Below are 14,906 nucleotides of genomic sequence, written 5' to 3' on the forward strand. Positions count from 1 at the left end.
TAGTCAGGAACCTCCTAAAAACAGTGCATCATTGCACAAGGGTCCTGGTAAAAATGGTGGCTTCCTACGAAGCAATTCCATTCGGCAGATTTCACGCAAGAACTTTTCAGTGGGATCTGCTGGACAAATGGGCCGGATCGCATCTTCAGATGCATCAGCGGATAACCCTATATCCAAGGACAAGGGTGTCTCTCCTGTGGTGATTATAGAGTGCTCATCTTCTAGAGGGCCGCAGATTCGGCATTCAGGATTGGATGCTGGTGACCACGGAGCCCAGCCCGAGAGGCTGGGGAGCAGTCACACAAGGAAAAAATTTCCAGGGAGTGTGATCAAGTCTGGAGACTTTTCTCCACATAAATATACTGGAGCTAAGGGTAAATTTATAATGCTCTAAGCTTAGCAAGACCTCTGCTTCAAGGTCAGCCGGTATTGATCCAGTGGGAAAAACATCACGGCAGTCGCCCACGTAAACAGACAGGGCGACACAAGAAGCAGGAGGGCAATGGCAAAAACTGCAAGGACTTTTCGCTGGGCGGAAAATCATGTGATAGCACTGTCAGCAGTGTTTCATCCCGGGAATGGAAACTGGGAAGCAGACTTCCTCAGCAGGCACGGCCTCCACCCGGGAGAGTGGAAACTTCATCGGGAAGTTTGTTCCACATGATTGTAAACCGTTGGGAAATACCAAAGGTGGACATGATGGCGTCCCGTCTGAACAAAAAAACGGGACAGGTATTGCGCCAGGTCAAGAGACCCTCAGGCAATAGCTGTGGACGTTCTGGTAACACCGTGGGTGTACCAGTCGGTGTATGTGTTCCCTCCTCTGCTTCTCATACCTAAGGTGCTGAGAATTATAAGACGTAGAGGAGTAAGAACTATACTCATGGCTCCGGATTGGCCAAGAAGGACTTGGTACCCGGAACTTCAAGAGATGCTTACAGAGGTCTTATGGACTCTGCCGCTAAGAAGGGACTTGCTTCAGCAAGTACCATGTCTGTTCCAAGACTTACCGCAGCTGCGTTGTCGGCATGGCGGTGGAAAGCCGGATCCTAAGGGAAAAAGGCATTCCGGAAGAGGTCATTCCTACCCTGGTCAAAGCCAGAAAGGAGGTGACCGCACAACATTATCACCACATGTGGCGAAAATATGTTGCGTGGTGTGAGGCCAGGAAGGCCCCACAAAGAAATTTCAACTCTGTCGTTTCCTGCATTTCCTGCAAACAGGAGTGTCTATGGGCCTCAAATTGGGGTCCATTAAGGTTCAAATTTCGGCCCTGTCGATTTTCTTCCAGAAAGAATTGGCTTCAGTTCCTGAAGTCCAGAAGTTTGTCAAGGGAGTATTGCATATACAACCCCCTTTTGTGCCTCCAGTGGCACTGTGGGATCTCAACGTAGTTCTGGGGTTCCTCAAATCACATTGATTTAAAACCAGTCAAATCTGTGGATTTGAATCATCTCACATGAAAAGTGACCATGCTCTTGGCCCTGGCCTGGACCAGGCGAGTGTCAAATTGGTGGTTTTTTTTCTCAAAAAAAGCCCATATCTGTTTGTCCATTCGGACAGGGCAGAGCTGCGGACTCGTCCCCAGTTCTCTCCCTAAGGTGGTGTCAGTGTTTCACTTGAACCAGCTTATTGTGGTGCCTTGCACCTACTAGGGACTTGGAGGACTCCAAGTTGCTAGATGTTGTCAGGGCCCTGAAAATATGTTCCAGGACGGCTGGAGTCAGGAAAACTGACTTGCTGTTATCCTGTATGCACCCAACAAACTGGGTGCTCTTGCTTCTAAGCAGACTATTGCTAGTTGGATGTGTAATACAATTCAGCTTGCACATTCTGTGGCAGGCCTGCCACAGCCAAAATATGTAAATGCCCATTCCACAAGGAAGGTGGGCTCATCTTGGGCGGCTGCCCGAGGGGTCTCGGCTTTACAACCTTGCCGAGCAACTACTTGGTCAGGGGCAAACACGTTTGCTAAATTCTACAAATTTGATACCCTGGCTAAGGAGGACCTGGAGTTCTCTCATTCGGTGCTGCAGAGTCATCCGCACTCTCCCGCCCGTTTGGGAGCTTTGGTATAATCCCCATGGTCCTTTCAGGAACCCCAGCATCCACTAGGACGATAGAGAAAATAAGAATTTACTTACCGATAATTCTATTTCTCGGAGTCCGTAGTGGATGCTGGGCGCCCATCCCAAGTGCGGATTATCTGCAATACTTGTACATAGTTACAAAAATCGGGTTATTATTGTTGTGAGCCATCTTTTCAGAGGCTCCGCTGTTATCATACTGTTAACTGGGTTTAGATCACAAGTTGTACGGTGTGATTGGTGTGGCTGGTATGAGTCTTACCCGGGATTCAAAATTCCTCCCTTATTGTGTACGCTCGTCCGGGCACAGTACCTAACTGGCTTGGAGGAGGGTCATAGGGGGAGGAGCCAGTGCACACCACCTGATCGGAAAGCTTTACTTTTGTGCCCTGTCTCCTGCGGAGCCGCTATTCCCCATGGTCCTTTCAGGAACCCCAGCATCCACTACGGACTCCGAGAAATAGAATTATCGGTAAGTAAATTCTTATTTTTGTGACATCTCTTGTAGGTGTAACCCATTCCACCCCAGGTAATCCTGTGTAGTATGCCCAACACTTCTGCCTCACCTTATGTGGGGGGGAATATATAACCCATTGGAAGTTATTACCCAAAATATCTGTAACATCCCTTCAGTATGCCGACTATGCTCCCTGGGTTTTCTTCTCTCTCCCTAAATATTTTCTGTTTGTCTATTACTGTATTACTTGCATCTTTTGTACGAAGTTCTTTGTTTTTGATGTCTCTAAAGTGCCTTGCGTCTTGTTTGGAGAAAGAGCGTTATATAAATAAAATAATTATGATTATCACATGGTGGTTCTTTATGACCAAGTGCACTGTATATATTATATTACTGGTTGTTTACAGAATACCAGCCATTCTAGTATAATAGTCCCAGTTAGCTCATCTGTTATCAGGAGGTACTAGGATAACATTGACAATGATGTATTTCATTTTTATTTTTTTAATTTATACTTAAAATTTGAAGAGGACAATTTCACTTTTGTTGGTGTTACGCTATGTAAAGAGAGGAACTAATCTAAGCAGTTATTAAATATTGGTACTAAATGGAATTACTAACACCATTGCTTGAGCTGGGTTCATTTCTGTCCTTATTCCAGTATATTTTTGGTGTAGTTGACATCTTGGCTGCCAGTTTGTACTGTTGGATCTGTACTGCACATGTGCAGATCTGCGTCTACAATGGCGGTCGTAGTACCCCCTAAGTCGCAGCCATGCATGTGAATGTGCAAGGACTGAGACGCCTTCTATGAGTGCCTGTAAATGCTGTTACACAGCCTGGTGTGCCACCATAGAAATTCGTACCAGCCCTATGCAGATTGTCTGTCTGAGTATGGCCTCCATTGTGAACGATGGAGCATCTGTGGATGCGCACACTTCAGCGACCTCCACAAAGTATAAAAGCTCACATAGTATAAGATGGACCCCCTCCCAGTCGGCACCCAGGAATGTTTACACTTTAGCTGCCATGAAAACACACGGGTCGTTTTTGCGAACTATGTGTTTCTCTTATGTCCTAGAGGATGCTGGGGTCCACATTAGTACCATGGGGGTATAGATGGGTCCACTAGGAGCCATTGCCACTTTAAGAGTTTGAGAGTTAACTTCCAATGGGTTATATATTCCCCCCCCCACATAAGGTGAGGCAGAAGTGTTGGGCATACTACACAGGATTACCTGGGGTGGAATGGGTTACACCTACAAGAGATGTCACAAAATGGGTGATTGCAGCATCTTAACGCTTGGAGTGGGCTGGCTCCTCCTCAATGCCCCTCCTACCAGACTCTGTTTAGATAATGTGCCCGGAGGAGCTGGTCACAGCTAGGGGATCTCCTAGAGCTTCTTTAGTTTTATTATTATTCTAAGAGTTAAGTTAGGCAACAGCCTCCCTGCTTCGTGGGACATAGGGTGGGGGGGGGGAGTAGTGTCCGCCTTGAGGGGATTTGAGCCACTATCTCCACTGACAGGACATTAGCTCCTGAGGGGGGTAATCGTTAGCCGTTCCAGGCAACCGCTCACTCCCGCAGCATGCCGCCACCCCCTAACAGAGCCAGAAGATTCTGGTGGCAGGTGAGTCACCGGCCCCCTCAGCAAGTGGGGAGCCGTTGTGAAGATGGCAGCAACAGGGTGGCGCTCCGGAGGCTCACCGGTACATAGTGTGGTGCCCTGAGCCAGCGCCGATGCCCTACACTGGTCAGCAAGCCTGTCATGGACACCGGTTACACTGTCAGCAGAAATCCTCAGGCCAGTGTAAAGAAATGAAGAGCGGAAAGCAGCGCCATGTTCAGGGGGCGCAGCCTCTCAGAGCAGACCCAGCAGCATTCAGCGTCATTTTTCTGCCTGCAGATCCTGTACAGAGACGCTGACAGGGAAAGCTGTCCCTCCAAACAACTCCAGTTATCCTGTGCGGTAAGAGGGTGTTGTAGAAGTGGGTGCTGTGTAAATACTGTGTAGTCTATTAAGGTACACAGTAAGTACTAGGTAGTTGTATTATATCTACCTCAGTAAGCGCTGTGTGTGGGTTGGCTCCAATCTCTGTCTCTCTCTCTCTGTGGCATACTTGTGGGGAAACTGTCTGACATTTCCCTGTGTGTGTTTGTTGTCTCACACAGCCGGGACTTTGTGTCATATGCTGCAGAAGATGTTTCCTCTCAGGAGGAATCCATTCCATGTACACAGGAATGTAATGTCTTCTCTCAGATCCCTATTAATGAGCCTGAATGGTTGACCTCTATTAAGGGAATGATCTCTCAGATCTCTACCAGGGTAGCTCATACTGAGACTGAAACTCAGGTGTTAAAGAACTCTAAAGCAGTTTGGTCAGGTTCTACTCCTATTCCTGCAAAATCCCCTAGTATGTTCCCACAGAAATGTGCACTTGCCCAGATTATGCAAGATGACACTGATACCGACTCTGATACAACAGACGGTGATGGGGACGTGCTGAGGGGGCGGCATCCCTTGCAAAGGGGGTGCAGCTCATGATTGAGGCCATTAGAGATGTTAAACATTAATGACAAGCCACCTGAGCAAGCTGAGAAGGCTTACTTCACTGACAATAAGAAAGCCTCGCAACCTTCCCTGTGTCTAAAGAATTAAACGCTGTATTTGAAAAATCCTGGGAAAACCCGGAGGAAAAATTCCAGATCCCATAAAGGGTTCTGGTTGCTTTTCCCTTCCCTGAGGAGGGTAGGAAAAAATGGGAAAACCCACCCATAGTGGACTCCTCTGTCTCCAGACTGTCTAAAAAGGTGGTTTTACCTGTCCCTGGATCTACCGCGTTAAAAGAACCGGCTGATCGTAAGAATGAAACTACACTCAAATCCATATACACTGCTTCAGGAGTGGCTTTAAGGCCCACTATTGCCTGTGCATGGATTTGTAAAGCCATAGTAAAGTTGTCGGGCACATTACTAGAGGATTTGGATACATTGCGGGGTTCATGGTGGAATCCATGAAGGACCTGGGTACGCTGACTGCACGGATATCTTCCATGTCGGTCTCTGCTCGCTGGGGACTCTGGCTTTGCCAATGGTCTGCAGACGTGGAATCCAGGAGAAGCGTGGAGAACCTACCCTACACAGGTCGGGCTCTATTTGGAAAAGCGTTGGATGCGTGGATTTCCACGGCAACCGTAGGCAAGTCGCCTTTCCTTCCCTCTGCTACACCTTCTACAAAGAAACCATTTTCTTCAGCTGTGTCGCAGTCCTTTGGGACCGCTAAGGCAACAAAATCCAAGCCTCCTACCACTTTCTTTAGAGGTGGTCGTGCAAAATCCAAAAAGCATGCACCCGCAGGCTCCCAGGACCAGAAACCTGCTTCTGGTTCCTCAAAATCCTCTACATGATGGTGGACCGCACAGCCTGGAGGATGGGCTGGTGGGTGCGAGACTCTGACGTTTCAGACACGTCTGGGTGTCGTCCGGCCTGGGTCCCTGGGTACAGGATATTGTGTCCCAGGGGTACAGACTGGAGTTTCAAGAACTCCCGGCTCACCGATTCTTCAAATCAGGCTTGCCAGCTTTGCTGACAGGGTTATCCTACAGGAAGCCATCCTAAAATTGGAAGAGTCACAGGTCATTGTCCCAGTTCCACCTCCTATGCAAAACAAGGGTTATTATTCCAACCTTTTCTTGGTACCGAAACCGGATGGTTCGGTCAGACCAATTTTGAACTTGAAATTGTTGAACCCTTACCGGAGGGTGTTCAAATTCAAAATGGAGTGTCTCAGAGCAGTGATCTCAGGTCTGGAGGAGGGAGAGTTTCTGGTATCCCTGGATATCAAGGATGCGTACCTCCACATTCCGATTTTGGCCGCCGCACCAGGCTTATCTCAGATTTGCACAGTCACTATCAATTTCAGGCACTGCCATTCGGCCTCTCCACAGCACCGAGGGTGTTCACCAAGGTGATGGCGGAAATGATGGTTCTCCTCCGCAGACAGGGGGTGTACATAATCCCATATCTGGACGATCTGCTAATAAAGGCATCGTCCAGGGAGACGTTGTTGCAGTCCATTGTTCTCGCGACTTACCTGCTCAGGGAGCACGGTTGGATCCTGTTCATCAGTGCATTCGCCTTCTGGGTAAGAAAGTTGCCTCCTACGAGGCTCTACAGTACGGAAGGTTTCATGCTCTGTCCTTCCAACTGGATCTCCTAGACAAATGGTCGGGATCTCATCTACACATGCAACAGAGGATACATCTGTCGCCGAAAGCCAGGATTTCACTCCTCTGGTTGCTGCAAATGCCTCACCTTCTGGAGGGCCGTAGGTTTGGGATTCAGGACTGCGTCCTTCTTACCACGGATACCTCCGGGGCTGGCGCGCAGTCACTCAAGGGGAAACCCTCCAAGGTAGGTAGTCAATACTGGAATCCAGTCTTCCAATAAACATTCTGGAACGAAGCCGTGTACAACGGCCTTCTCCAAGTGGCTCATCTTCTGCAAGATCGAGCCATTCAAGTGCAGTCAGACAATGTAACGACGGTGGCCTACATACCGACAGGGCGGAACGAAGAGCAGAGCTGCAATGTCGGGTAACAAGAATCGTCCTCTGGGCAGAAAAGCACGCGTTGGTGCTGTCAGCAATCTTCATTCCGGGAGTAGACATCTGGGAAGCAGACTTCCTCAGCAGACACGATCTCCATCCAGGAGAGTGGGGACTCCATCCGGAGGTGTTCACGGAGGTAACAGATCTTTGGAGTCTACCTCAAATAGACATGATGGCCTCCTGTCTCAACAAGAAGATTCAGAGGTATTGTTCCAGGTCAAGGGACCCGCAAGCCGTGGCAGTGGATGCCCTGGTGACTCCATGGGTGTTCCAGTCGGTGTATGTGTTTCCTCCTCTTCCACTCATTCCAAGAGTTCTAAAACTCCTATGGAGAACAAGAGTTCAGGCAATCCTCATTGCTATGGACTGGCCAAGAAGGGCTTGGTATGCAGATCTTCTGGGTCTTCTGCTGGAAGATCCGAGGCCTCTTCCTCTTCGGGAGGACCTACTGAAACAGGGGCCGTTCACTTAGCAAGACTTACCGCGGCTACGTTTGACAGCATGGAAGTTGAACGCCAGATATTAGCTCGGAAGGGCATTCCGAACAAGGTTATTCCTACCCTGATACAGGCTAGGAAAGGAGTAACGTCTAAACATTTCCATCGCATTTGGAAAAAGTATGTCTCTTGGTGTGAATCCAAGAAGTTTCCTACGGTGGACTTTCAACTGGGATGGTTTCGCCTCTTCCTGCAAGCAGGTGTGGATATGGGCCTGAGGTTGGGATCAATGAAGGTCCAGATTTCGGCCCTATCCATTTTCTTCCAGAAACAACTGCCTTCCCTCCCTGAGGTTCAGACTTTCTTGAAAGGGGTTCTGCACATCCAGCCTCCCTTTGTGCCACTTACGGCACCCAGGGATCTTAACGTGTTACAGTTCCTCCAATCGGATTGGTTCAAGCCTCTACAGGAGGTTGAGGTCAAGTTTCTCACGTGGAAGCCTGTCACTTTGTTGGCCTTAGCATCTGCTAGACGTGTGTCGGAGTTGGGGGCTTTCTCTTGTAAGAGCCCCTTCTTGATCTTCCATGAAGATAGAGCTGAGCTCCGGACACGTCAGCAGTTCCTTCAAAAGGTTGTGTCGGCATTTCATATCAATCAACCTATTGTTGTGCCAGTGACTACTGACTACTCAATTTCATCAAAGTCATTGGATGTTGTAAGGGCTCTGAAAATCTGTGTGAAGAGGACTGCTCGTCTCAGAAAATTGGACTCTGTTTGTACTGTATGATCCCTAGAAAATTGGGTGTACTGCTTCTAAGCAGACTATAGCTCGCTGGATCAGGTTCACTATCCAGCATGCGTATTCTACGGCAGGATTGCCGTGTCCTTCGTCTGTTAAGGCCCACTCTACTCGTATGGTGGGTTCTTCCTGGGCGGCTGCCCGGTGTGTCTCGGCTTTACAGCTTTGCTGAGTGGCTACTTAGTCTGGGTCGAACATGTTTGCTAAGTTTTACTAGTTCGATACTTTGGCCTTTGAGGACCTGATGTTTGGTCAAACAGTTCTGCAGACTCCGCGCTCTCCCTCCCGTTCTGGGAGCTTTGGTACATCCCCAAGGTACTAATGTGGACCCCAGCATCCTCTACGGACTACGAGAAAAGGATTTACCGGCAGGTAATTTAAAATCCTATAAAAAAAAATATATAAATAAAAAAAAAAAAATAAAAAAATAAAAAAAAAATATATATATATATATATATATATATATATATATATATATATATATATATATATATATATATATATATATATATATAATTTATTTATATATTGGTACGGCACATTATTGCAGCTAATAAGGGGGTATTCAATTAGTGCCGTTTTTTTAGAACCGTTTTTAGGTCAAATTTACATTCGACCTATTCAATACCCGTGCCGTCTTTTCGACTTGTCAAAAAATCTGTCACTGGTGACTACCACGTGTATTTGCAAATTTGCCACTGATACAAGTGTGTTGGCAAATTGCTGGTTGTTTTTACACTGTGCGCAGTTTTCGCCCATGTCACTCGACAAAAAAAGTGACACTGCATGGAAAAAGTGAAACTGCATGGGCGAAAATGGATTAAAAAATGGGCAAAAATGCCTGCAATTGAGTACTGTATATCGAATTAGTGACGTTTTTTCGACCAGTCAAAAAAGGCACTTAATTGAATATCCCCTTAGTGTGTAGAAATTGTAACACATGCCGTAGGAGCTTTAGAGTTTTTCACACATGCAGTAGCAAAAAACTGCTGTACTCTGAACGGCAGAGTTGCATGTGTATCTGAATACAGACCATGTGTTACAACCACGGTGGTTGTCCATTTGCCAATATTTAACGCTGCAAGCACCACTGGAGTCTCACTTTGTGTGCTACATGTAAAAAAGGAGCAGCTCTTTAGCACTCAGTTACCGGGAAAAGAAAAGGTATGACCGTTTTTATACATGTATTATCTACTGTATACAGACTTTCCAGACTGCTTGCTGCTTTGTGTTTTGCTTTCTAAAAATATAAATTAAAAAAATAAACATTTCTTCATTACTATGCAGTTTACTGGGTAAACCTTTGCTTTAATGACCGTCTTATACAATAGTTGTATTCCATCAGATATGCTGTGTGTTGTGAGTGATGCAGTTTGCTAGTGCTTTCAGGTTTCTGATTTCATTGTGAAACATTTTGTGTGTTCTTGTCGCATTTATGGTCAATTTGGTTTGGTATGCTGCTCAGTGTATGGATGAGCTATGATTTACCTTAATATTTATTGTGCTTTAAACGTGAATGTGTTTAGTACTGGAAAACATGACATTTTATCATTATTATACTTTATTTGTATGGCACCGCAAGGGTTCCACAGTGCCTAACAAAGTACATAAAGTGAGCAAGACGAGAACAGCAGTGACTTGCAGTACAAGACAATGCAGGACATGTACATGTTACAGATGTACATTTGTCTTTGCTGCATGGTCTATAGTGGTGGATCGCGGCGTACTGTGCTACCCCACAGTTGCCATTGTCAATGGATGCCGTAATGTGTTTGTACGCATTGCAGTAGCACTGTAGAAGGACACATCTGAATATAAACATTGCTGCATCAGTGGTCCTAGCAATGACATATGCATCAGGGTGGCAGAAACAAAGTGTTATAGGTACTGTTGTAGGGAGTGTGGGGTAGAAGGAAAAGCACATTCAGGGTAGAGGGTCCAGCTGCTCCTGAGAGCTTACGTTCTAAAGGAGTGAGAGACAGGTGTGACATAGATGGGGGTAGACCGCATAGAACAGAGGGCTATAGAGGGTTCTGGTATTGGTGTGAGTGCACCGCATTAGACATATTATGCCCATGCTAAGTGTCAGTTGCACTGCAGTTACGGTGTGCCTGGCACTCACGACCAATACAAAAGCCCAGCTATACGTGGATTTCTGCTTGCAATTCAGGAGCGTGCAAATAAGAATCCGCGATAAATGCAGCCTCGTGGGCTGGTCGTGCAAAACAATTCACTAGCTTTACAGAGAAGCTAATCTCCAACAAACAATTGAATCACCTGTATTGAGTCTAGATACCTGTTGCCACCTGATACTATACAGACTCTAACACACTTAACTGCCTCCTGGTTCCATGTAATTGAAGACCCATTTGTACATCATTATCCATAAGCCATTGAAATCTCTGCTTTTGAAGAATACCAAAAGGTGAACACTTGCTTTTGTTGAAAAGTTTTGTTACAGCACCATAGTGTGATATAATATACGGTAACCGGTCTTTAGGTCAACAGTCATTAGGTCAAACACTATTGGTCAACTGTCATTAGGTCGACATGGTTTCTAGGTCAACATGACAAAAGTCGACATGAGTTTTTAATTAAATTTTTCAATTTTTTTTAAAACCTTTTTCATACTTAACGATCCACGTGGACTACGATTGGGAACAGTAACCTGTGCCGAGCGCAGCGGTAACAGAGCGAGGCACCTTGCCTGAAGCAAGTGAAGTGAGACAGTGCACTAATTGGGGTTCCTGGTCACTTTTACGAAGAAAATTACACCAAAAAAAGTCACACGTCGACCTAGTGACCATGTCGACCTAATGACTGTCGACCAATAGCGGTCGACCTGATGACACTCAAGTGTGGTTGACCCTATGAACCACACCCATAATATACTATAGTCTAAAGTCTCATACTGTGTTTTTGCTGCTCTATCCATCTTCTAGACATTTTCTGTTACAAGGGTGTTTGGCTGGTCCTTATTGTCTGTTGCGTGCTGTCGTATATGACAAGTAGTAGCTTTACTTTTAAAGAGGTCCTTCCATATAAAATAACTCACAATTTCATATATTCAATTTTGATAATATGCCTGTCATAAATATGAAAGTACATTTTAAATGTTATTACGAACAGACTGGAATTTACTATAAGAAGGGTTTGTGCCTCGCAGCAGTGCAATCCCCACCTTTGCCCTAACTGTCCCCCCCCCCCGTGCTTGCGTAGGTTTCCTCAATTTACTCCAGTCTCCTCCCACAATCCAAAAATACACTGGTAGTTTAATGGATCCTTGACAAAAAATTAACCTTAGTGTGTACATGTGATAGGAAACATAGATGTGAATGTCCAAATATTCTTTGTAGAGCACTACAGAATATGTATGTACTATATAAATAACTGATGGTATAGTCACATTATTTTTCTTTTATTCATCTACATTGATTTAGAACATGAAGTACCCCTGTATATGTCACCAAGTAGAACACTTTCTGACAGCTGATCACATGTAAATCTAACTGAACACATCAAAGTAAAATGTTACTCTAACTGGATAAATCTGTGTATTGAACGCACACAACCATGGACAGAACAGTTGTTGCCTTTGTGCATGTTAATTAATAAGGGGTTAGCACTTCCCATGTATTGTCAGAGGCAGCCAGGCGAGCAGCTCTTATGGTTTCTCTCATACTACGTCCTAGTCCTGCTGCGTTTTGTCTTTTTCAGTTGTGTGCACATTTATAGAGCAGCCACACATGGTGCACTGTGCTATTTTCAGATGAAAGCATAACCATTAAAGGCAGTTTCCTTCTCTTTTTGGCTACAGTACATTTTGATTGTTCTTTTTTTTGCAATTTAGCAGTGCTTGTTTGAAAAACAAATGATTGCAACCTCACTGTATGGGTATATATACATAATGGAAAAGCATAATATATATCCTTGGACTCTTATTTTACAGAGAAAAAAAAAAAGGGTGCGTTGCTGTGAGATGACTGTCTCAATAAATATGATGGAACCTCTTTGCAGTTATTTATGTGTGTGTATATGTGTGTGTATGTGTATATATATATATATATATATATATATAGATATAGATATAGATATAGATATAGATATAGATAGATATATAGATATATATAGATATATATAGATAGATAGATATAGCAAGGCACTCGCTAAGTGACAGGAGGGTGCCGTGAGGGGTCGTGCGGCAGTTGAGGTGGCAGGTAAAGACGGTACCTTGAGGCGGTGATGAGGTCCGGACCCTGGGGGAGCGGGAGTGGATTACAGTGGACAGAGATAGTCAGTTTGGGTCCCCATAACCAGTGGTTTCAGCTGCGCTGGTAGTGGCTTACCCGGAGTCGGATAGACAAGGCAGCAGAGACTGGGGTGTTATTCACCCACCTGTGTATCCCGTGGAGCGGACAGGAGGCAGTGACAGGAGGGACATGGCGGATCCCGCGTCCCTAATCTTGTGATGGTTTACGAGAGGCGGTAGGAGGGGATCAGCGCAGTACTAACTGACAGGACTCCCTCATATAAAGCCATATGACCGAGGAGGATGCTCCCTGGTGATCCCGGTTTAGGCTAATCGGTGACTGGTGACTAGTCCCTGCCCATGGGAGGAGAAAGAGACTGGCTAGTGAGTAGCTTCAGAAGCTTAGCCAATAACGAAAAGAGGCCAGCAGCGCTTATGGTTCAGGACTCTCCTATAGATTAGGCGGAGATGCCAGATTGACCTCCATTTCTATAGAGAGACGGCAATATCCTCGTCACTCATCCCCATTGCAAGGGGAGACCTGTCTACAGAAGCAGCCCTGAAGTTATCAGAATGGCAGTCAGGGTGTATAATGGGTATCCGGACTCCAGGTCGACAACAAAAAGGTCGACACACCTTAGGTCGACGCCAATTGGTCGACACACCTTAGGTCGACATGGACAAAAGGTCGACAGGAACAAGGTCGACATGAGTTTTTCACAATTTTTTTCTTTTTTGGAACCTTTTCATACTTAACGATCCACGTGGACTACGATTGGAACGGTAATCTGTGCCGAGCGAAGCGAAGGCACCATGCCTGAAGCATGGCGAGCGAACGCGGTGCACTAATTGGGGTTCCCGGTCTTTTCACGAAGAAAACGACACAAAAAAACAAAACTCGTGTCGACCTTTTTCCATGTCGACCTTGTTCCTGTCGACCTAAGGTGTGTCGACCAATTGGCGTCGACCTAAGGTGTCTACCTTTTTGTTGTTGACACGGAGTCCCAGACCCGTATAATGTACTGCTAATCCAATATCTGAGTATCTGACACACATGATATACATTATATTAAGGCACCGGCTCAGGACAAGTTTAGTTCGGGTGTACTGTAGTATTGTGAAAACCGGTAATCCATCACTACAGTTGTTCCTGGTGCATAACCTAATTGGTGTTACTCTGTTTACTCTATGGAAATCGCTAGCATGTATTTGTCCACTTAATGCACAGTTATTGTTTTAACCAGGGAAAGAGGCGGAGGACTGATTTTGATACAAAAAGTATCTCTTACAGACTGAGGAGATAGTGTTACAAATTGCTGAGGACTGTCAATAACACTGGAGTCTAACTGCAAGTGAGAGTGATACAGTTTACCCATGAGACTATTCCCCCTTTTGCTTTGTCTGATAGATTAGTGAACTCTACTAATAGGACCACCATATAGCCGCAAAAGTAACCTATTCACTCAGTACCACTCTATCCCGTAGAAGGTTTTTGACCCGATGGGACTCCGGAATTGCCACACTTCGTAGTATTAACCTCATTACCCCACACAGTGCATGTTTTGCAGGTGCGCAGGCGTATTAATTACTCACAGACACATATTAAAAGGTCCTTAGGTGGAGTTAATTATTTCACTTATGATTCTGTGAGCAGACCTGCAAAACATGCATTGTGTGGGGTAATGAGGACTGAGTTTGCAGACCTATGCGCTATAGGGTTTGCTGTGGCAGTTTGACAAAGGACTACCCCAGTAGTGGATACTGGGTATCAAAAGACTGAGGTGATAGTCACTGGAATTGCCATAAAGCTCAGAACCTGCATCTGTCCCTCAGTAACTTATATATGGACATCTTCATTTTCAGCGTTGAGGGCCCCAACAGTATTCCAATAAAGCAGCTGCCAAAGAAATATAGAATATCTGGGTATTTAGGTACAAACTAGATCTACACTGTGGGTTTTTTTTTCCCACCAAGGTGACTATTTTTGTATTGCATGCAGAATATATTTGTATAGGTTTATTATAGTAGTCATGAAATGTATATGTCCTATCTGATTTATAGGAGCCCAAAAGTGATACTGTTTAATTTGTTACTTAAAGAAAATTGTAGCCACATGCCAATTCATTAGGAATCAGATTATACTTACTGTGGAGTTGATGATCTATCAAAACCTCTATAGAAGATCCAGAAAAGGAAAGCAAGCAGAGGTGAATACATTAGGCAGTTAGAGGTATAACACCATCTTCACTATCACCTAGATCAGGGGT

General features: G+C 45.4%; 1 protein-coding gene across 7 annotated transcripts in view; it reads left to right on the forward strand.

Annotated features, from left to right (window-relative positions):
* The window catches only part of SEPTIN8 (septin 8), a 362,068-nt gene that overhangs the window by 84,212 nt on the left and 262,950 nt on the right, over positions 1-14,906 (forward strand). Inside the window, exons 1-2 of one of the 7 annotated variants that reach the window (XM_063928176.1) lie at positions 12,629-13,023; positions 13,884-13,991. The exons of 4 other annotated variants lie outside the window; for them this stretch is intronic. Coding sequence is in view for 1 of the 3 variants with exons in the window: in XM_063928172.1 (XP_063784242.1) it covers positions 13,000-13,023 (24 nt within the window). In the remaining 2 variants the exon portion in view is untranslated. Of the gene's footprint in view, positions 1-12,628; positions 13,024-13,883; positions 13,992-14,906 lie in introns of those variants that run through there. 2 more of the 7 variants (XM_063928175.1, XM_063928172.1) reach the window with 2 other exon arrangements.

Source organism: Pseudophryne corroboree, chromosome 6, assembly GCF_028390025.1.
Source record: "Pseudophryne corroboree isolate aPseCor3 chromosome 6, aPseCor3.hap2, whole genome shotgun sequence".
Taxonomy (NCBI): Eukaryota; Metazoa; Chordata; class Amphibia; order Anura; family Myobatrachidae; genus Pseudophryne; species Pseudophryne corroboree.